Source organism: Salvelinus namaycush, unplaced genomic scaffold (genome assembly GCF_016432855.1).
Source record: "Salvelinus namaycush isolate Seneca unplaced genomic scaffold, SaNama_1.0 Scaffold1122, whole genome shotgun sequence".
NCBI lineage: Eukaryota > Metazoa > Chordata > Actinopteri > Salmoniformes > Salmonidae > Salvelinus > Salvelinus namaycush.
The window spans coordinates 10,252-35,000 of NW_024057812.1; the positions used below are offsets into that span (position 1 = coordinate 10,252).

At 43.3% G+C, this 24,749-nt stretch overlaps 1 protein-coding gene across 1 annotated transcript in view; it reads right to left on the reverse strand.

Annotated features, from left to right (window-relative positions):
- Positions 1–1,456: 1,456 nt before the first annotated feature.
- LOC120035868 (diacylglycerol kinase delta-like) overlaps positions 1,457–24,749 on the reverse strand; it is a 54,600-nt gene continuing 31,307 nt past the window's right edge. Inside the window, exons 17-24 of the mRNA XM_038982329.1 lie at positions 24,593–24,700; positions 24,110–24,223; positions 19,576–19,710; positions 18,745–18,905; positions 6,935–7,049; positions 6,420–6,509; positions 1,613–1,736; positions 1,457–1,479 (exon numbers count right to left, since the gene is read on the reverse strand). Coding sequence (XP_038838257.1) covers positions 1,457–1,479; positions 1,613–1,736; positions 6,420–6,509; positions 6,935–7,049; positions 18,745–18,905; positions 19,576–19,710; positions 24,110–24,223; positions 24,593–24,700 — 870 coding nt within the window. The remainder of the gene's footprint in view (positions 1,480–1,612; positions 1,737–6,419; positions 6,510–6,934; positions 7,050–18,744; positions 18,906–19,575; positions 19,711–24,109; positions 24,224–24,592; positions 24,701–24,749) is intronic.

Here is a 24,749-nt window from a genome sequence, read left to right on the forward strand (position 1 = left end):
CACAAGGTAATACGCACACATGTAGTACATTCCTCAATTATTTTCTTTTTACATTTATGACTTTCCAGTTCAGCAGGTGAGAATAATTTGAGATGTTGTTTACATTGTTGTTCATTTGCATTTTGTTGTTCTTACGGCGAAAGGAACAGAAAGCAAAGTCGTCTTCAGTCTTCAGATTTCTTGAGGAAACTAAAAAGTCCTGTAAATTGTCGCAAAAGTCAATAAAGATGACAAAAGAGAGAGAAAAGAGGAAGTGTAAACGCCTGCCAAACAAAGGAGTTATCTAAGAATAAAAACAAAATGGCTGCTCATGTCATGCAAAGGAGAGCTCCGCCTACGTAAACACATTGCGTCGTCAAGGAAACAAGTTGCTAAGAGAGCATCTCTCCTCCTCTGCTTTCGTCTCAAGAAGCCACGCCTACCTCCTGGGTCAGCAGGCCAAATAGAACCAATAACAGGACCCAAAATGGTGATAGGATGCAAAGCCACACCCCCTAGTTAAAAACAACTCCTCCCCAATTTCATAATGGAGAACATCGAGAGTCAAGGGGGAGGTGTTTGCTGAAAGGTGGGAGGGTCGTGGAATCATTCTGTACTTCTCACCCCTCGGTAGGTAAAGCCCACATCCCGCAGGAAGAAGAGGGTGACACCCCTCACCTCCCCTGGCTGCCATGGTGATGGGTGTACCTTGTTAAGCATTTGCGTTAAGTTCCTCAATTGCCTGAAGGAGCCGTCTCATATGCGCCACCTTTAATATCCCAAGATCCTGTTGGAGAGAGAGAGACAGACAATAACAACAATAGTTCACCATTTGTTTTATACAGTATATTTGATGGTACTCTTATAAAATCACTACAGGTATTTTTCTGTTTATATATAAACTCAAATAACTTGATAATCAAAAGTCAAATGATGTAGAAAATGTACACAAACAAATACATAATAATTTGGTGGGTGCTTATGCACTATTGTACATGTGTGACTTGGAAATGTGTTTTTTTGCATATCCAATTTCTGGGTCTGCCATTATCAACAGTTGGAGCAATCTGGGTTAAGTGCCATGCTCAAGGCACACCGGCAGATTTGTCACCTTGATGGCTCAGGGATTTGAACTAGCAGCCTTTTGGTTACCGGCCCAAAGCTCTAACCGCAAGGCTGCCCCATGTGGTCCAATACCAAGTTATTCATAATTCCACATATATTTGACCAGGGTTGGTAAGAAAATCCCCAGACAATAATCAAGTTCTTACTCTTGGTTGCCATCAACACTGGGCCTTAGACCCAAAATGCTTGTGTTAAAACCAAAATGGCCGCACAGTTTCCTATTGTCCTCCAGGCCTCAAAGCAGGGGGCCTGGCCTGTATCCTTACCCGACAGAGAGCTATTGGACTTCTGCTTGTGGAGCTTCTCTCTCTCCCTCTTCACCTTAGGCATCATCTTCATCTTAATACTGCTCTTACCGGTCACCCTCACAGTGTCCTGGAGATAGAGAGATGGACGGGAGGGAGGGAAGGAGAAAGCGAAAGGATAGAGGGAGGATGGAAGGAGATAAATAAAGGTTGAATGGTTGAATAAAAATGGACTCCTGCTGTTTTTGATTGCAAACACACACTCACAGCCACCTCCTCAGAGCAGTGCATGGCAGGGCAGATCCAGTGTATGTCGTCCAGCTTGTGGAGTTCAGCGCTCAGACTGCTGAGAGTAGAGAGGAGCTCCTCTTCCTGGGGAGAGTCCACCTGAAACAGTGAGAGGGGGGAGGAGAGAGGGAGGAAGGTGGAGGAGAGAGGGGAGAAAGGGGGAGAAGAGAGGGGAGATGGAGAGGGGAGGGAGGAGAGATGGAGAGAGGGAGGAGAAAGGGGAGGAGAGATGGAGGGGAGAGAGGAAGGAGAAGGGAGGAGAGATGGAGGGGAGAGAGAGGAAGGAGAGAGAAGGAGAGAGGGAGAAGAGAGAGGAGAAAGGGGAGGAGAGATGGAGGGGAGAGAGAGGAAGGAGAGGAGAGGAAGGAGATGGAAGGAGAGAGGGAGGGGAGATAGAGAAAGGAGAGGGAAGAGAGAGGGAGGACAGGGAGGAGAAAGGGGAGGAGAGAGAGAGGGAGGGAGGAGAAAGGGGAGGAGAGAGGGAGGGAGGATAGAGATAGATAACACATACTATTAGAAACCTTTTTTCACACTACTGAGCCAAACAGAACCGAACCAATTCGACAATCTGTACTGAGTTGGTCTGTAGGGGGTTACAGTATACCAGTAGGGGGTTACAGTATACCAGTAGGGGGTTACAGTATACCAGTAGGGGGTTATAGTATACCAGTAGGGGGTTACAGTATACCAGTAGGGGGTTACAGTATACCAGTAGGGGGTTATAGTATACCAGTAGGGGGTTATAGTATACCAGTAGGGGGTTACAGTATACCAGTAGGGGGTTATAGTATACCAGTAGGGGGTTATAGTATACCAGTAGGGGGTTATAGTATACCAGTAGGGGGTTATAGTATACCAGTAGGGGGTTATAGTATACCAGTAGGGGGTTATAGTATACCAGTAGGGGGTTACAGTATACCAGTAGGGGGTTATAGTATACCAGTAGGGGGTTACAGTATACCAGTAGGGGGTTACAGTATACCAGTAGGGGGTTATAGTATACCAGTAGGGGGTTATAGTATACCAGTAGGGGGTTATAGTATACCAGTAGGGGGTTATAGTATACCAGTAGGGGGTTATAGTATACCAGTAGGGGGTTACAGTATACCAGTAGGGGGTTACAGTATACCAGTAGGGGGTTATAGTATACCAGTAGGGGGTTACAGTATACCAGTAGGGGGTTACAGTATACCAGTAGGGGGTTACAGTATACCAGTAGGGGGTTACAGTATACCAGTAGGGGGTTATAGTATACCAGTAGGGGGTTACAGTATACCAGTAGGGGGTTATAGTATACCAGTAGGGGGTTATAGTATACCAGTAGGGGGTTATAGTATACCAGTAGGGGGTTATAGTATACCAGTAGGGGGTTACAGTATACCAGTAGGGGGTTATAGTATACCAGTAGGGGGTTATAGTATACCAGTAGGGGGTTATAGTATACCAGTAGGGGGTTACAGAATACCAGTAGGGGGTTATAGTATACCAGTAGGGGGTTACAGTATACCAGTAGGGGGTTATAGTATACCAGTAGGGGGTTACAGTATACCAGTAGGGGGTTATAGTATACCAGTAGGGGGTTATAGTATACCAGTAGGGGGTTATAGTATACCAGTAGGGGGTTATAGTATACCAGTAGAGGGTTATAGTATACCAGTAGGGGGTTATAGTATACCAGTAGGGGGTTATAGTATACCAGTAGGGGGTTATAGTATACCAGTAGGGGGTTATAGTATACCAGTAGGGGGTTATAGTATACCAGTAGGGGGTTATAGTATACCAGTAGGGGGTTATAGTATACCAGTAGAGGGTTATAGTATACCAGTAGGGGGTTACAGTATACCAGTAGGGGGTTACAGTATACCAGTAGGGGGTTATAGTATACCAGTAGGGGGTTATAGTATACCAGTAGAGGGTTACAGTATACCAGTAGGGGGTTATAGTATACCAGTAGGGGGTTATAGTATACCAGTAGGGGGTTATAGTATACCAGTAGGGGGTTACAGTATACCAGTAGGGGGTTATAGTATACCAGTAGGGGGTTATAGTATACCAGTAGGGGGTTACAGTATACCAGTAGGGGGTTATAGTATACCAGTAGGGGGTTATAGTATACCAGTAGGGGGTTATAGTATACCAGTAGGGGGTTATAGTATACCAGTAGGGGGTTATAGTATACCAGTAGGGGGTTATAGTATACCAGTAGGGGGTTATAGTATACCAGTAGGGGGTTATAGTATACCAGTAGGGGGTTATAGTATACCAGTAGGGGGTTATAGTATACCAGTAGGGAGTTATAGTATACCAGTAGAGGGTTATAGTATACCAGTAGGGGGTTATAGTATACCAGTAGGGGGTTACAGTATACCAGTAGGGGGTTATAGTATACCAGTAGGGGGTTATACTATACCAGTAGGGGGTTACAGTATACCAGTAGGGGGTTACAGTATACCAGTAGGGGGTTATAGTATACCAGTAGGGGGTTACAGTATACCAGTAGGGGGTTACAGTATACCAGTAGGGGGTTACAGTATACCAGTAGGGGGTTATAGTATACCAGTAGGGGGTTACAGTATACCAGTAGGGGGTTATAGTATACCAGTAGGGGGTTACAGTATACCAGTAGGGGGTTATAGTATACCAGTAGGGGGTTACAGTATACCAGTAGGGGGTTATAGTATACCAGTAGGGGGTTACAGTATACCAGTAGGGGGTTATAGTATACCAGTAGGGGGTTATAGTATACCAGTAGGGGGTTACAGTATACCAGTAGGGGGTTATAGTATACCAGTAGGGGGTTATAGTATACCAGTAGGGGGTTATAGTATACCAGTAGGGGGTTACAGTATACCAGTAGGGGGTTATAGTATACCAGTAGGGGGTTATAGTATACCAGTAGGGGGTTATAGTATACTAGTAGGGGGTTATAGTATACCAGTAGGGGGTTATAGTATACCAGTAGGGGGTTATAGTATACCAGTAGGGGGTTATAGTATACCAGTAGGGGGTTACAGTATACCAGTAGGGGGTTATAGTATACCAGTAGGGGGTTATAGTATACCAGTAGGGGGTTACAGTATACCAGTAGGGGGTTACAGTATACCAGTAGGGGGTTATAGTATACCAGTAGGGGGTTACAGTATACCAGTAGGGGGTTACAGTATACCAGTAGGGGGTTACAGTATACCAGTAGGGGGTTATAGTATACCAGTAGGGGGTTATAGTATACCAGTAGGGGGTTACAGTATACCAGTAGGGGGTTATAGTATACCAGTAGGGGGTTACAGTATACCAGTAGGGGGTTATAGTATACCAGTAGGGGGTTATAGTATACCAGTAGGGGGTTATAGTATACCAGTAGGGGGTTACAGTATACCAGTAGGGGGTTACAGTATACCAGTAGGGGGTTATAGTATACCAGTAGGGGGTTATAGTATACCAGTAGGGGGTTACAGTATACCAGTAGGGAGTTATAGTATACCAGTAGGGGGTTATAGTATACCAGTAGGGGGTTACAGTATACCGGTAGGGGGTTATAGTATACCGGTAGGGGGTTATAGTATACCGGTAGGGGGTTACAGTATACCAGTAGGGGGTTACAGTATACCAGTAGGGGGTTACAGTATACCAGTAGGGGGTTATAGTATACCAGTAGGGGGTTATAGTATACCAGTAGGGGGTTATAGTATACCAGTAGGGGGTTACAGTATACCAGTAGGGGGTTACAGTATACCAGTAGGGGGTTACAGTATACCAGTAGGGGGTTACAGTATACCAGTAGGGGGTTATAGTATACCAGTAGGGGGTTACAGTATACCAGTAGGGGGTTACAGTATACCAGTAGGGGGTTACAGTATACCAGTAGGGGGTTACAGTATACCAGTAGGGGGTTATAGTATACCAGTAGGGGGTTATAGTATAACAGTAGGGGGTTACAGTATACCAGTAGGGGGTTATAGTATACCAGTAGGGGGTTATAGTATACCAGTAGGGGGTTATAGTATACCAGTAGGGGGTTACAGTATACCAGTAGGGGGTTATAGTATACCAGTAGGGGTTACAGTATACCAGTAGGGGGTTACAGTATACCAGTAGGGGGTTATAGTATACCAGTAGGGGGTTATAGTATACCAGTAGGGGGTTATAGTATACTAGTAGGGGGTTATAGTATACCAGTAGGGGGTTATAGTATACCAGTAGGGGGTTATAGTATACCAGTAGGGGGTTACAGTATACCAGTAGGGGGTTATAGTATACTAGTAGGGGGTTATAGTATACCAGTAGGGGGTTATAGTATACCAGTAGGGGGTTACAGTATACCAGTAGGGGGTTACAGTATACCAGTAGGGGGTTATAGTATACCAGTAGGGGGTTATAGTATACCAGTAGGGGGTTATAGTATACCAGTAGGGGGTTACAGTATACCAGTAGGGGGTTACAGTATACCAGTAGGGGGTTACAGTATACCAGTAGGGGGTTATAGTATACCAGTAGGGGGTTACAGTATACCAGTAGGGGGTTACAGTATACCAGTAGGGGGTTACAGTATACCAGTAGGGGGTTATAGTATACCAGTAGGGGGTTACAGTATACCAGTAGGGGGTTACAGTATACCAGTAGGGGGTTATAGTATACCAGTAGGGGGTTATACTATACCAGTAGGGGGTTACAGTATACCAGTAGGGGGTTATAGTATACCAGTAGGGGGTTATAGTATACCAGTAGGGGGTTACAGTATACTAGTAGGGGGTTACAGTATACCAGTAGGGGGTTATAGTATACCAGTAGTTTCCCCTCCAGCAGCATCGTGGTCTCCAGCTGTAGGACTCTACTGCTGTTCACGATCTCCACTGCTGTACTGCGACTCAGACACTGAAGAGCACAGAGAACTGGTGAGGACAACACTTCAAAATGGGGAGTTACCCATTTTACCACAGGAGGCTGGTGGGAGGAGCTATAGGAGGACGGGCTCGTTTTATTGGCTGGAATGGAATAAATGGAACGGTATCAAACATCTGGAAACCACATGTGTGACTCTGTTTCATTCATTCCATTCCAGCCATTACAACGAGCCCATCCTCCTATAGCTCCTCCCACCAGCCTCCTCTGCATTTTACCAATTTGTATTTTGATGTTCAGAGATGTAAAGAAATTGGAAAAAGGCCCTGAACATACAAACTCTAACACATCATCCGTTTGATTTTAATACCGTTGAAATAAATGCTGTTGATCAGGAAAGGGATCATGGGAAGGGTCGCTACAAACATCTAGAGTGGCTGCTAGTGGAGTTGTCCTACCTCAGGGCTGGACGGCTTGGAGGGGAAGGCTTCACTGAGGACCAGGGCACTGGCGTTAACAGCATGAGCCAGCTCCTGTTCCACCAGCTTGTGTGTCTTAGCCGCATCTCTTATCCTACAGGACAATACAACACTGTATTAATGTTATCCTATAGGACACAATACAACACTGTATTAATGTTATCCTATAGGACACAATACAACACTGTATTAATGTTATCCTATAGGACACAATACAACACTGTATTAATGTTATCCTATAGGACACAATACAACACTGTATTAATGTTATCCTATAGGACAATACAACACTGTATTAATGTTATCCTATAGGACACAATACACCACTGCATTAATGTTATCCTATAGGACAATACAACACTGTATTAATGTTATCCTATAGGACAATACAACACTGTATTAATGTTATCCTATAGGACAATACAACACTGTATTAATGTTATCCTATAGGACACAATACAACACTGTATTAATGTTATCCTATAGGACCATACAACACTGTATTAATGTTATCCTATAGGACACAATACAACACTGTATTAATGTTATCCTATAGGACACAATACAACACTGTATTAATGTTATCCTATAGGACCATACAACACTGTATTAATGTTATCCTATAGGACAATACAACACTGTATTAATGTTATCCTATAGGACACAATACAACACTGTATTAATGTTATCCTATAGGACAATACAACACTGTATTAATGTTATCCTATAGGACACAATACAACACTGTATTAATGTTATCCTATAGGACAATACAACACTGTATTAATGTTATCCTATAGGACACAATACAACACTGTATTAATGTTATCCTATAGGACACAATACAACACTGTATTAATGTTATCCTATAGGACACAATACAACACTGTATTAATGTTATCCTATAGGACACAATACAACACTGTATTAATGTTATCCTATAGGACAATACAACACTGTATTAATGTTATCCTATAGGACACAATACAACACTGTATTAATGTTATCCTATAGGACAATACAACACTGTATTAATGTTATCCTATAGGACAATACAACACTGTATTAATGTTATCCTATAGGACACTATACAACACTGTATTAATGTTATCCTATAGGACACAATACAACACTGTATTAATGTTATCCTATAGGACAATACAACCCTGTATTACTGTTATCCTATAGGACAATACAACACTGTATTAATGTTATCCTATAGGACACAATACAACACTGTATTAATGTTATCCTATAGGACAATACAACCCTGTATTACTGTTATCCTATAGGACAATACAACACTGTATTAATGTTATCCTATAGGACACAATACAACACTGTATTAATGTTATCCTATAGGACAATACAACACTGTATTAATGTTATCCTATAGGACAATACAACACTGTATTACTGTTATCCTATAGGACAATACAACCCTGTATTACTGTTATCCTATAGGACAATACAACACTGTATTACTGTTATCCTATAGGACAATACAACACTGTATTAATGTTATCCTATAGGACACAATACAACACTGTATTAATGTTATCCTATAGGACAATACAACACTGTATTAATGTTATCCTATAGGACAATACAACACTGTATTAATGTTATCCTATAGGACAATACAACACTGTATTAATGTTATCCTATAGGACACAATACAACACTGTATTAATGTTATCCTATAGGACCATACAACACTGTATTAATGTTATCCTATAGGACACAATACAACACTGTATTAATGTTATCCTATAGGACAATACAACACTGTATTAATGTTATCCTATAGGACACAATACAACACTGTATTAATGTTATCCTACAGGACAATACAACACTGTATTAATGTTATCCTATAGGACACAATACAACACTGTATTAATGTTATCCTATAGGACACTACAACACTGTATTAATGTTATCCTATAGGACACTATACAACACTGTATTAATGTTATCCTATAGGACACTATACAACACTGTATTAATGTTATCCTATAGGACAATACAACACTGTATTAATGTTATCCTATAGGACACTATACAACACTGTATTAATGTTATCCTATAGGACACTATACAACACTGTATTAATGTTATCCTATAGGACAATACAACACTGTATTAATGTTATCCTATAGGACAATACAACACTGTATTAATGTTATCCTATAGGACAATACAACACTGTATTAATGTTATCCTATAGGACACAATACAACACTGTATTAATGTTATCCTATAGGACCATACAACACTGTATTAATGTTATCCTATAGGACACAATACAACACTGTATTAATGTTATCCTATAGGACAATACAACACTGTATTAATGTTATCCTACAGGACAATACAACACTGTATTAATGTTATCCTATAGGACAATACAACACTGTATTAATGTTATCCTATAGGACACAATACAACACTGTATTAATGTTATCCTATAGGACAATACAACACTGTATTAATGTTATCCTACAGGACAATACAACACTGTATTAATGTTATCCTATAGGACACAATACAACACTGTATTAATGTTATCCTATAGGACACAATACAACTCTGTATTAATGTTATCCTATAGGACCATACAACACTGTATTAATGTTATCCTATAGGACACAATACAACACTGTATTAATGTTATCCTATAGGACACAATACAACACTGTATTAATGTTATCCTATAGGACACAATACAACACTGTATTAATGTTATCCTATAGGACAATACACCACTGTATTAATGTTATCCTATAGGACACAATACAACACTGTATTAATGTTATCCTATAGGACACAATACAACACTGTATTAATGTTATCCTATAGGACACAATACAACACTGTATTAATGTTATCCTATAGGACACAATACAACACTGTATTAATGTTATCCTATAGGACACAATACAACACTGTATTAATGTTATCCTATAGGACACAATACAACACTGTATTAATGTTATCCTATAGGACAATACAACACTGTATTAATGTTATCCTATAGGACACAATACAACACTGTATTAATGTTATCCTATAGGACAATACAACACTGTATTAATGTTATCCTATAGGACAATACAACACTGTATTAATGTTATCCTATAGGACAATACAACACTGTATTAATGTTATCCTATAGGACAATACAACACTGTATTAATGTTATCCTATAGGACAATACAACACTGTATTAATGTTATCCTATAGGACAATACAACACTGTATTAATGTTATCCTATAGGACAATACAACACTGTATTAATGTTATCCTATAGGACAATACAACACTGTATTAATGTTATCCTATAGGACAATACAACACTGTATTAATGTTATCCTATAGGACAATACAACACTGTATTAATGTTATCCTATAGGACAATACAACACTGTATTAATGTTATCCTATAGGACAATACAACACTGTATTAATGTTATCCTATAGGACAATACAACACTGTATTAATGTTATCCTATAGGACACAATACAACACTGTATTAATGTTATCCTATAGGACACTATACAACACTGTATTAATGTTATCCTATAGGACAATACAACACTGTATTAATGTTATCCTACAGGACAATACAACACTGTATTAATGTTATCCTATAGGACAATACAACACTGTATTAATGTTATCCTATAGGACACAATACAACACTGTATTAATGTTATCCTATAGGACAATACAACACTGTATTAATGTTATCCTACAGGACAATACAACACTGTATTAATGTTATCCTATAGGACACAATACAACACTGTATTAATGTTATCCTATAGGACACAATACAACTCTGTATTAATGTTATCCTATAGGACCATACAACACTGTATTAATGTTATCCTATAGGACACAATACAACACTGTATTAATGTTATCCTATAGGACACAATACAACACTGTATTAATGTTATCCTATAGGACACAATACAACACTGTATTAATGTTATCCTATAGGACACAATACAACACTGTATTAATGTTATCCTATAGGACAATACAACACTGTATTAATGTTATCCTATAGGACACAATACACCACTGCATTAATGTTATCCTATAGGACAATACAACACTGTATTAATGTTATCCTATAGGACAATACAACACTGTATTAATGTTATCCTATAGGACAATACAACACTGTATTAATGTTATCCTATAGGACACAATACAACACTGTATTAATGTTATCCTATAGGACCATACAACACTGTATTAATGTTATCCTATAGGACAATACAACACTGTATTAATGTTATCCTATAGGACACAATACAACACTGTATTAATGTTATCCTATAGGACAATACAACACTGTATTAATGTTATCCTATAGGACACAATACAACACTGTATTAATGTTATCCTATAGGACAATACAACACTGTATTAATGTTATCCTATAGGACACAATACAACACTGTATTAATGTTATCCTATAGGACACAATACAACACTGTATTAATGTTATCCTACAGGACAATACAACACTGTATTAATGTTATCCTATAGGACAATACAACACTGTATTAATGTTATCCTATAGGACACAATACAACACTGTATTAATGTTATCCTATAGGACAATACAACACTGTATTAATGTTATCCTATAGGACACAATACAACACTGTATTAATGTTATCCTATAGGACACAATACAACACTGTATTAATGTTATCCTATAGGACACAATACAACACTGTATTAATGTTATCCTATAGGACACAATACAACACTGTATTAATGTTATCCTATAGGACAATACAACACTGTATTAATGTTATCCTATAGGACACAATACAACACTGTATTAATGTTATCCTATAGGACAATACAACACTGTATTAATGTTATCCTATAGGACAATACAACACTGTATTAATGTTATCCTATAGGACACTATACAACACTGTATTAATGTTATCCTATAGGACACAATACAACACTGTATTAATGTTATCCTATAGGACAATACAACCCTGTATTACTGTTATCCTATAGGACAATACAACACTGTATTAATGTTATCCTATAGGACACAATACAACACTGTATTAATGTTATCCTATAGGACAATACAACCCTGTATTACTGTTATCCTATAGGACAATACAACACTGTATTAATGTTATCCTATAGGACACAATACAACACTGTATTAATGTTATCCTATAGGACAATACAACACTGTATTAATGTTATCCTATAGGACAATACAACACTGTATTACTGTTATCCTATAGGACAATACAACCCTGTATTACTGTTATCCTATAGGACAATACAACACTGTATTACTGTTATCCTATAGGACAATACAACACTGTATTAATGTTATCCTATAGGACACAATACAACACTGTATTAATGTTATCCTATAGGACAATACAACACTGTATTAATGTTATCCTATAGGACAATACAACACTGTATTAATGTTATCCTATAGGACAATACAACACTGTATTAATGTTATCCTATAGGACACAATACAACACTGTATTAATGTTATCCTATAGGACCATACAACACTGTATTAATGTTATCCTATAGGACACAATACAACACTGTATTAATGTTATCCTATAGGACAATACAACACTGTATTAATGTTATCCTATAGGACACAATACAACACTGTATTAATGTTATCCTATAGGACAATACAACACTGTATTAATGTTATCCTATAGGACACATACAACACTGTATTAATGTTATCCTATAGGACACTATACAACACTGTATTAATGTTATCCTATAGGACACTATACAACACTGTATTAATGTTATCCTATAGGACACTATACAACACTGTATTAATGTTATCCTATAGGACACTATACAACACTGTATTAATGTTATCCTATAGGACACTATACAACACTGTATTAATGTTATCCTATAGGACAATACAACACTGTATTAATGTTATCCTATAGGACAATACAACACTGTATTAATGTTATCCTATAGGACAATACAACACTGTATTAATGTTATCCTATAGGACACAATACAACACTGTATTAATGTTATCCTATAGGACCATACAACACTGTATTAATGTTATCCTATAGGACACAATACAACACTGTATTAATGTTATCCTATAGGACAATACAACACTGTATTAATGTTATCCTACAGGACAATACAACACTGTATTAATGTTATCCTATAGGACAATACAACACTGTATTAATGTTATCCTATAGGACACAATACAACACTGTATTAATGTTATCCTATAGGACAATACAACACTGTATTAATGTTATCCTACAGGACAATACAACACTGTATTAATGTTATCCTATAGGACACAATACAACACTGTATTAATGTTATCCTATAGGACACAATACAACTCTGTATTAATGTTATCCTATAGGACCATACAACACTGTATTAATGTTATCCTATAGGACACAATACAACACTGTATTAATGTTATCCTATAGGACACAATACAACACTGTATTAATGTTATCCTATAGGACACAATACAACACTGTATTAATGTTATCCTATAGGACAATACACCACTGTATTAATGTTATCCTATAGGACACAATACAACACTGTATTAATGTTATCCTATAGGACACAATACAACACTGTATTAATGTTATCCTATAGGACACAATACAACACTGTATTAATGTTATCCTATAGGACACAATACAACACTGTATTAATGTTATCCTATAGGACACAATACAACACTGTATTAATGTTATCCTATAGGACAATACAACACTGTATTAATGTTATCCTATAGGACACAATACAACACTGTATTAATGTTATCCTATAGGACAATACAACACTGTATTAATGTTATCCTATAGGACAATACAACACTGTATTAATGTTATCCTATAGGACAATACAACACTGTATTAATGTTATCCTATAGGACAATACAACACTGTATTAATGTTATCCTATAGGACAATACAACACTGTATTAATGTTATCCTATAGGACAATACAACACTGTATTAATGTTATCCTATAGGACAATACAACACTGTATTAATGTTATCCTATAGGACAATACAACACTGTATTAATGTTATCCTATAGGACAATACAACACTGTATTAATGTTATCCTATAGGACAATACAACACTGTATTAATGTTATCCTATAGGACAATACAACACTGTATTAATGTTATCCTATAGGACAATACAACACTGTATTAATGTTATCCTATAGGACACAATACAACACTGTATTAATGTTATCCTATAGGACACAATACAACACTGTATTAATGTTATCCTATAGGACAATACAACACTGTATTAATGTTATCCTATAGGACACAATACAACACTGTATTAATGTTATCCCATATTACCTCTATACACCCACCCTGTGTCCATGCCACCTCTATACACCCACCCTGTGTCCATGTTACCTCTATACACCCACCCTGTGTCCATGTTACCTCTATACACCCACCCTGTGTCTATGCCCCCTCTATACACCCACCCTGTGTCCAAGTTACCTCTATACACCCACCCTGTGTCCATGCCACCTCTATACACCCACCCTGTGTCCATGTTACCTCTATACACCCACCCTGTGTCCATGTTACCTCTATACACCCACCCTGTGTCTATGCCCCCTCTATACACCCACCCTGTGTCCATGTTACCTCTATACACCCACCCTGTGTCTATGCCCCCTCTATACACCCACCCTGTGTCCATGTTACCTCTAAACACCTCTATACACCCACCCTGTGTCCATGTTACCTCTATACACCTCTATACACCCACCCTGTGTCCATGTTACCTCTATACACCCACCCTGTGTCCATGTTACCTCTATACACCCACCCTGTGTCCATGTTACCTCTATACACCCACCCTGTGTCCATGTTACCTCTATACACCCACCCTGTGTCCATGCCACCTCTATACACCCACCCTGTGTCCATGTTACCTCTATACACCCACCCTGTGTCCATGCTACCTCTATACACCCACCCTGTGTCCATGTTACCTCTATACACCCACCCTGTGTCCATGTTACCTCTATACACCTCTATACACCCACCCTGTGTCCATGTTACCTCTATACACCCACCCTGTGTCCATGCTACCTCTACACACCCACCCTGTGTCCATGCTACCTCTACACACCCACCCTGTGTCCATGTTACCTCTACACACCCACCCTGTGTCCATGCCACCTCTATACACCCACCCTGTGTCCATGTTACCTCTATACACCCACCCTGTGTCCATGTTACCTCTATACACCCACCCTGTGTCTATGCCCCCTCTATACACCCACCCTGTGTCCATGTTACCTCTATACACCCACCCTGTGTCTATGCCCCCTCTATACACCCACCCTGTGTCCATGTTACCTCTATACACCCACCCTGTGTCTATGCCCCCTCTATACACCCACCCTGTGTCCATGTTACCTCTATACACCTCTATACACCCACCCTGTGTCCATGTTACCTCTATACACCTCTATACACCCACCCTGTGTCCATGTTACCTCTATACACCTCTATACACCCACCCTGTGTCCATGTTACCTCTATACACCTCTATACACCCACCCTGTGTCCATGCTACCTCTATACACCCACCCTGTGTCCATGCCACCTCTATACACCCAGCCTGTGACCATGCTTCCTCTATACACCCACCTTGTGTCCATGCTACCTCTATACACCCACCCTGTGTCCATGTTACCTCTATACACCCACCCTGTGTCCATGTTACCTCTATACACCCAGCCTGTGTCCATGTTACCTCTATACACCCACCCTGTGTCCATGCTTCCTCTATACCCCCACCCTGTGTCCATGTTACCTCTATACACCTCTATACACCCACCCTGTGTCCATGTTACCTCTATACACCCACCCTGTGTCCATGTTACCTCTATACACCTCTATACACCCACCCTGTGTCCATGTTACCTCTATACACCCACCCTGTGTCCATGTTACCTCTATACACCCACCCTGTGTCCATGTTACCTCTATACACCCAGCCTGTGACCATGCTTCCTCTATACACCCACCCTGTGTCCATGCTACCTCTATACACCCACCCTGTGTCCATGTTACCTCTATACACCCACCCTGTGTCCATGTTACCTCTACACACCCACCCTGTGTCCATGCTACCTCTATACACCCACCCTGTGTCCATGTTACCTCTATACACCCACCCTGTGACCATGCTTCCTCTATACACCCACCCTGTGTCCATGTTACCTCTATACACCCACCCTGTGTCCATGTTACCTCTATACACCTCTATACACCCACCCTGTGTCCATGTTACCTCTATACACCCACCCTGTGTCCATGTTACCTCTATACACCCACCCTGTGACCATGCTTCCTCTATACACCCACCCTGTGTCCATGTTACCTCTATACACCCACCCTGTGTCCATGTTACCTCTATACACCCACCCTGTGTCTATGCCCCCTCTATACACCCACCCTGTGTCCATGTTACCTCTATACACCCACCCTGTGTCCATGTTACCTCTATACACCTCTATACACCCACCCTGTGTCCATGTTACCTCTATACACCCACCCTGTGTCCATGTTACCTCTATACACCCACCCTGTGTCCATGGTACCTCTATACACCCACTGTGTGTCCATGTTACCTCTATACCCCTCTATACACCCACCCTGTGTCCATGCTACCTCTATACACCTCTATACACCCACCCTGTGTCCATGCTACCTCTATACACCCACCCTGTGTCCATGCTACCTATATACAACTCTATACACCCACCCTGTGTCCATGCTACCTTTATACACCTCTATACACCCACCCTGTGTCCATGCTTCCTCTATACACCCACCCTGTGTCCATGCTACCTCTATACACCCACCCTGTGTCCATGTTACCTCTATACACCCACCCTGTGTCCATGTTACCTCTACACACCCACCCTGTGTCCATGTTACCTCTATACACCCACCCTGTGTCCATGCCACCTCTATACACCCACCTTGTGTCCATGTTACCTCTACACACCCACCCTGTGTCCATGTTACCTCTATACACCCACCCTGTGTCCATGTTACCTCTATACACCCACCCTGTGTCCATGTTACCTCTACACACCCACCCTGTGTCCATGTTACCTCTATACACCCACCCTGTGTCCATGCCACCTCTATACACCCACCCTGTGTCCATGTTACCTCTATACACCCACCCTGTGTCCATGTTACCTCTACACACCCACCCTGTGTCCATGTTACCTCTATACACCCACCCTGTGTCCATGTTACCTCTATACACCCACCCTGTGTCCATGCCACCTCTATACACCCAGCCTGTGACCATGCTTCCTCTATACACCCACCCTGTGTCCATGCTACCTCTATACACCCACCCTGTGTCCATGCTACCTCTATACACCACCCTGTGTCCATGTTACCTCTATACACCCACCCTGTGTCCATGGTACCTCTATACACCTCTATACACCCACTGTGTGTCCATGTTACCTCTATACACCTCTATACACCCACCCTGTGACCATGTTACCTCTATACACCTACCCTGTGTCCATGTTACCTCTATACACCCACCCTGTGACCATGTTACCTCTATACACCCACCTTGTGTCCATGTTACCTCTATACACCCACCCTGTGTCCATGTTACCTCTACACACCCACCCTGTGTCCATGTTACCTCTATACACCTCTATACACCCACCCTGTGTCCATGTTACCTCTATACACCTCTATACACCCACCCTGTGTCCATGTTACCTCTATACACCTCTATACACCAACCATGTGTCCATGTTACCTCTATACACCTCTATACACCCACCCTGTGTCCATGTTACCTCTACACACCCACCCTGTGTCCATGTTACCTCTATACACCTCTATACACCCACCCTGTGTCCATGTTACCTCTATACACCTCTATACACCCACCCTGTGTCCATGTTACCTCTATACACCCACCCTGTGTCCATGGCACCTCTATACACCCACCCTGTGACCATGCTTCCTCTATACACCCACCCTGTGTCCATGCTACCTCGATACACCCACCCTGTGTCCATGTTACCTCTATACACCCACCCTGTGTCCATGGTACCTCTATACACCTCTATACACCCACTGTGTGTCCATGTTACCTCTATACACCTCTATACACCCACCTACTGTACCTCCACACACATACTGAGAACTGAGCTGCCTCATGCTAGAAGCTGGACAACATCGAGAAAAATAGGACTTTAGTATTTTTTTCAATGTTTTGGTATGTAGCTATGACTTCATCGATTGTAGCGCTGCACTGAATTCTGGTAGTTGAAAGGAAAAAACATAAAATCACAAAATGTAGCTGCTTCCTGCCTCCTGCCGTTTAATGGAGAATTCTCTCTCTCATCGTGTCCGTCACCTGACACCGGAAAGGATACATACAAAATCTAAACTGACCAATTAAAATACAAAAATCAAAAATGCTATTTGTTAATCTAAAATGTCATTGAACACACACACACCTAGTGATGAGCGTATCTGCCACCGTGCCTAGCTGCTGTGCGCGCACACACACACACACACACACACACACACACACACACACACACACACACACACACACACACACACACACACACACACACACACACACACACACACACACACACACACACACACACACACACACACACACACACACCTAGTGATGAGTGTGTCTGCCACCAAGCCCAGCTGCTGAACTTGAGCACACTCCTCCTCTGTGAGGTATTCCATAGATTGCTGAGAGTTGAGGGGCCTGGAGGAATGGTAGCTGTCAATCTTCCTCTTGTCCTCCCATGACGTCAGAGTCCTCTCAAAGTTCTGCAATGTAAACACAGAACAGATAGAATTAGAGCCATAGAGAGACGTCAGAGTCCTCTCAAAGTTCTGCAATGTAAACACAGAACAGATAGAATTAGAGCCATAGAGAGACGTCAGAGTCCTCTCAAAGTTCTGCAATGTAAACACAGAACAGATAGAATTAGAGCCATAGAGAGACGTCAGAGTCCTCTCAAAGTTCTGCAATGTAAACACAGAACAGATAGAATTAGAGCCATAGAGAGACTTCAGAGTCCTCTCAAAGTTCTGCAATGTAAACACAGAACAGATAGAATTAGAGCCATAGAGAGACTTCAGAGTCCTCTCAAAGTTCTGGAACTTAGAAATACAATGTAGAAATAGAATGAACAGACTGGACATGATGTATGCGTAGAGGTTTATCAGATAAATCTGTTGCCCTAATGCAGTGCTCCTCAATCCTGGTGTGTAGGCTTCTGTTCCAGCCCGGCACTCACCTCATTCGACAAACCAAACTAAGATTTGCTAAATGGAATTAGGTGTGTCAGAACTGGCCTGGAACAAAAGCTGGCTGCTCAAAACACACACACACACACACACACACACACAACACACACACACAACACACACACACACACACACACACACACACACACACACACACACACACACACACACACACACACACACCTACCCTGTCTCTGGTGAGCATCTGAGCTCTGTTCTTGTGTGTGATCTTGACTATCCCTGGGGGCTGGATCCATGCTTCACCATCCACCTGTACTGGTACCCCCTCGTCTCCTAGGATAGTGATCTTTACCTGACGACACTGGAGAAGGGGATAGAGTGAGAAGGAGAGAGAGGGACAGAGAGAGAGAGAGAAAGAGTCGTTTAACAATACGTGTGTGTGTGTGTTACCTGTGGGATGTGGTGGTGTGTGTGTGTGTTACCTGTGGGATGTGGTGGTGTGTGTTACCTGTGGGATGTGGTGGTGTGTGTTACCTGTGGGATGTGGTGGTGTGTGTGTGTGTTACCTGTGGGATGTGGTGGTGTGTGTTACCTGTGGGATGTGGTGGTGTGTGTTACCTGTGGGATGTGGTGGTGTGTGTTACCTGTGGGATGTGGTGGTGTGTGTTACCTGTGGGATGTGGTGGTGTGTGTTACCTGTGGGATGTGGTGGTGTGTGTTACCTGTGGGATGTGGTGGTGTGTGTTACCTGTGGGATGTGGTGGTGTGTGTTACCTGTGGGATGTGGTGGTGTATGTGTGTGTTACCTGTGCGATGCGATGGTGTGTGTGTGTGTGTTACCTGTGGGATATGGTGGTGTGTGTTACCTGTGCGATGGTGTGTGTGTGTGTGTTACCTGTGGGATGTGGTGGTGTGTGTTACCTGTGCGATGGTGTGTGTGTGTGTGTTACCTGTGTGATGCGATGGTGTGTGTGTGTTACCTGTGCGATGCGATGGTGTGTGTGTGTGTTACCTGTGCGATGCGGTGGTGTGTGTGTGTGTGTTACCTGGGTCGGTGGTGTGTGTGTGTGTTACCTGGGTCGGTGGTGTGTGTGTGTGTTACCTGGGTCGGTGGTGTGTGTGTGTTACCTGTGCGATGGTGTGTGTGTGTGTGTTACATGTGCGATGCGATGGTGTGTGTTACCTGTGCGATGGTGTGTGTGTGTGTGTTACCTGTGCGATGGGATGGTGTGTGTTACCTGTGCGATGGTGTGTGTGTGTGTGTTACCTGTGGGATGCGGTGGTGTGTGTGTGTGTTACCTGTGGGATGTGGTGGTGTGTGTTACCTGTGGGATGTGGTGGTGTGTGTTACCTGTGGGATGTGGTGGTGTGTGTTACCTGTGCGATGGTGTGTGTGTGTGTGTTACCTGTGGGATGTGGTGGTGTGTGTTACCTGTGCGATGGTGTGTGTGTGTGTGTTACCTGTGGGATGTGGTGGTGTGTGTGTGTGTGTGTGTTACCTGTGGGATGTGGTGGTGTGTGTGTGTGTGTTACCTGTGGGATGTGGTGGTGTGTGTTACCTGTGCGATGGTGTGTGTGTGTGTGTTACCTGTGGGATGTGGTGGTGTGTGTTACCTGTGCGATGGTGTGTGTGTGTGTGTTACCTGTGGGATGTGGTGGTGTGTGTGTGTGTGTGTGTTACCTGTGCGATGCGATGGTGTGTGTGTGTGTGTTACCTGTGCGATGGTGTGTGTGTGTTACCTGTGCGATGGTGTGTGTGTGTGTGTTACATGTGCGATGCGATGGTGTGTGTTACCTGTGCGATGGTGTGTGTGTGTGTGTTACCTGTGCGATGCGATGGTGTGTGTGTGTGTGTTACCTGTGGGATGCGGTGGTGTGTGTTACCTGTGGGATGGTGTGTGTGTGTGTGTTACCTGTGGGATGCGGTGGTGTGTGTTACCTGTGGGATGCGGTGGTGTGTGTTACCTGTGGGATGTGGTGGTGTGTGTTACCTGTGTGATGGTGTGTGTGTGTGTGTTACCTGTGGGATGCGGTGGTGTGTGTGTGTGTTACCTGTGCGATGCGATGGTGTGTGTGTGTGTGTTACCTGTGCGATGGTGTGTGTGTGTGTGTGTGTTACCTGTGGGATGCGGTGGTGTGTGTTACCTGTGCGATGCGGTGGTGTGTGTGTGTGTGTTACCTGTGCGATGGTGTGTGTGTGTGTGTTACCTGTGGGATGCGGTGGTGTGTGTTACCTGTGCGATGCGGTGGTGTGTGTGTGTGTGTTACCTGTGGGATGCGGTGGTGTGTGTGTGTGTGTTACCTGTGCGATGAGGTGGTGTGTGTGTGTGTGTTACCTGTGGGATGCGGTGGTGTGTGTGTGTGTGTTACCTGTGCGATGAGGTGGTGTGTGTGTGTGTGTTACCTGTGCGATGAGGTGGTGTGTGTGTGTGTGTTACCTGTGGGATGCGGTGGTGTGTGTGTGTGTGTTACCTGTGGGATGCGGTGGTGTGTGTTACCTGTGGGATGCGGTGGTGTGTGTGTGTGTGTTACCTGTGGGATGCGGTGGTGTGTGTTACCTGTGGGATGCGGTGGTGTGTGTTACCTGTGGGATGCGGTGGTGTGTGTGTGTGTGTTACCTGTGGGATGCGGTGGTGTGTGTTACCTGTGGGATGCGGTGGTGTGTGTGTGTGTGTTACCTGTGGGATGCGGTGGTGTGTGTTACCTGTGGGATGCGGTGGTGTGTGTGTGTGTGTTACCTGTGGGATGCGGTGGTGTGTGTTACCTGTGGGATGCGGTGGTGTGTGTGTGTGTGTGTTACCTGTGGGATGCGGTGGTGTGTGTGTGTGTGTTACCTGTGGGATGCGGTGGTGTGTGTGTGTGTGTTACCTGTGGGATGCGGTGGTGTGTGTTACCTGTGGGATGCGGTGGTGTGTGTGTGTGTGTTACCTGTGCGATGAGGTGGTGTGTGTGTGTGTGTTACCTGTGGGATGCGGTGGTGTGTGTGTGTGTGTTACCTGTGGGATGCGGTGGTGTGTGTTACCTGTGGGATGCGGTGGTGTGTGTGTGTGTGTTACCTGTGGGATGCGGTGGTGTGTGTTACCTGTGGGATGTGGTGGTGTGTGTGTGTGTGTGTGTTACCTGTGCGATGCGATGGTGTGTGTTACCTGTGCGATGCGATGGTGTGTGTTACCTGTGGGATGTGGTGGTGTGTGTGTGTGTTACCTGTGCGATGCGATGGTGTGTGTGTGTGTTACCTGTGCGATGGTGTGTGTGTGTTACCTGTGCGATGGTGTGTGTGTGTTACATGTGCGATGCGATGGTGTGTGTTACCTGTGCGATGGTGTGTGTGTGTGTGTTACCTGTGCGATGCGATGGTGTGTGTTACCTGTGCGATGCGATGGTGTGTGTGTGTGTGTTACCTGTGCGATGAGGTGGTGTGTGTGTGTTACCTGTGGGATGAGGTGGTGTGTGTGTGTGTGTTACCTGTGGGATGCGGTGGTGTGTGTGTGTGTGTTACCTGTGGGATGCGGTGGTGTGTGTTACCTGTGGGATGCGGTGGTGTGTGTGTGTGTGTTACCTGTGGGATGCGGTGGTGTGTGTGTGTGTGTTACCTGTGCGATGCGGTGGTGTGTGTGTGTGTGTTACCTGTGCGATGAGGTGGTGTGTGTGTGTGTGTTACCTGTGGGATGAGGTGGTGTGTGTGTGTGTGTTACCTGTGGGATGCGGTGGTGTGTGTGTGTGTGTTACCTGTGCGATGAGGTGGTGTGTGTGTGTTACCTGTGGGATGCGGTGGTGTGTGTTACCTGTGGGATGCGGTGGTGTGTGTGTGTGTGTTACCTGTGCGATGCGGTGGTGTGTGTTACCTGTGGGATGCGGTGGTGTGTGTTACCTGTGCGATGCGGTGGTGTGTGTGTGTGTGTTACCTGTGGGATGCGGTGGTGTGTGTGTGTGTGTTACCTGTGCGATGAGGTGGTGTGTGTGTGTGTGTTACCTGTGGGATGCGGTGGTGTGTGTGTGTGTGTTACCTGTGCGATGAGGTGGTGTGTGTGTGTGTGTTACCTGTGGGATGCGGTGGTGTGTGTGTGTGTGTTACCTGTGGGATGCGGTGGTGTGTGTTACCTGTGGGATGCGGTGGTGTGTGTGTGTGTGTTACCTGTGGGATGCGGTGGTGTGTGTGTGTGTGTTACCTGTGCGATGCGGTGGTGTGTGTTACCTGTGGGATGCGGTGGTGTGTGTGTGTGTGTTACCTGTGGGATGCGGTGGTGTGTGTTACCTGTGGGATGCGGTGGTGTGTGTTACCTGTGCGATGGTGTGTGTTACCTGTGTGATGCGGTGGTGTGTGTTACCTGTGGGATGCGGTGGTGTGTGTTACCTGTGGGATGCGGTGGTGTGTGTTACCTGTGTGATGCGGTGGTGTGTGTTACCTGTGTGATGCGGTGGTGTGTGTTACCTGTGGGATGCGGTGGTGTGTGTTACCTGTGGGATGCGGTGGTGTGTGTTACCTGTGGGATGCGGTGGTGTGTGTTACCTGTGGGATGCGGTGGTGTGTGTTACCTGTGTGATGCGGTGGTGTGTGTTACCTGTGTGATGCGGTGGTGTGTGTTACCTGTGGGATGCGGTGGTGTGTGTTACCTGTGCGATGGTGTGTGTTACCTGTGCGATGGTGTGTGTTACCTGTGTGATGTGGTGGTGTGTGTTACCTGTGTGATGCGGTGGTGTGTGTTACCTGTGTGATGCGGTGGTGTGTGTTACCTGTGGGATGCGGTGGTGTGTGTTACCTGTGCGATGCGGTGGTGCTGGATGTTGATGACTCTGGATACAGCCATCTGCATGCTGCCAAACACAGCCACCACCTCCAGCTTCTTATCGTCAAATGACGGAGCGCCAAAGTTCTTCACACACAATAACAATGATACTACATTATCAATAACAATGATACTACATTATCAATAACAATGATACTACATTATCAATAACAATGATACTACATTATCAATAACAATGATACTACATTATCAATAACAATGATACTACATTTAACTTTCATTATCAGATGTCCACTAATGCAAAGACAAAACTCATACAGGATTAACATTCTATTCTGACACAGAATAGCATCGAGGACCACTTTGGAAACAAGAGTTTTAATCCATGTTTTCCAGCGTGAGGAAATCTGGGATCAAATGCACATTCAAAATCATTGTCAACAATTCAATACTGAATAAGACTCTGTGTCTAAATGTAAACAGAGAAATACTAACGCTGTCCTCTTTGGTGCCACCCCAGAAGTTGATTCCTCCTGCATAGCTGGGGATGTTGAGAACAGCTAGTCCCTGAAGACTGGGCAGACATATAGAGACACCATCACACTGGAGAGAGAAAGAGAGGGAGAAAGGGAGAGAGAGAGAGAGAGAGAGA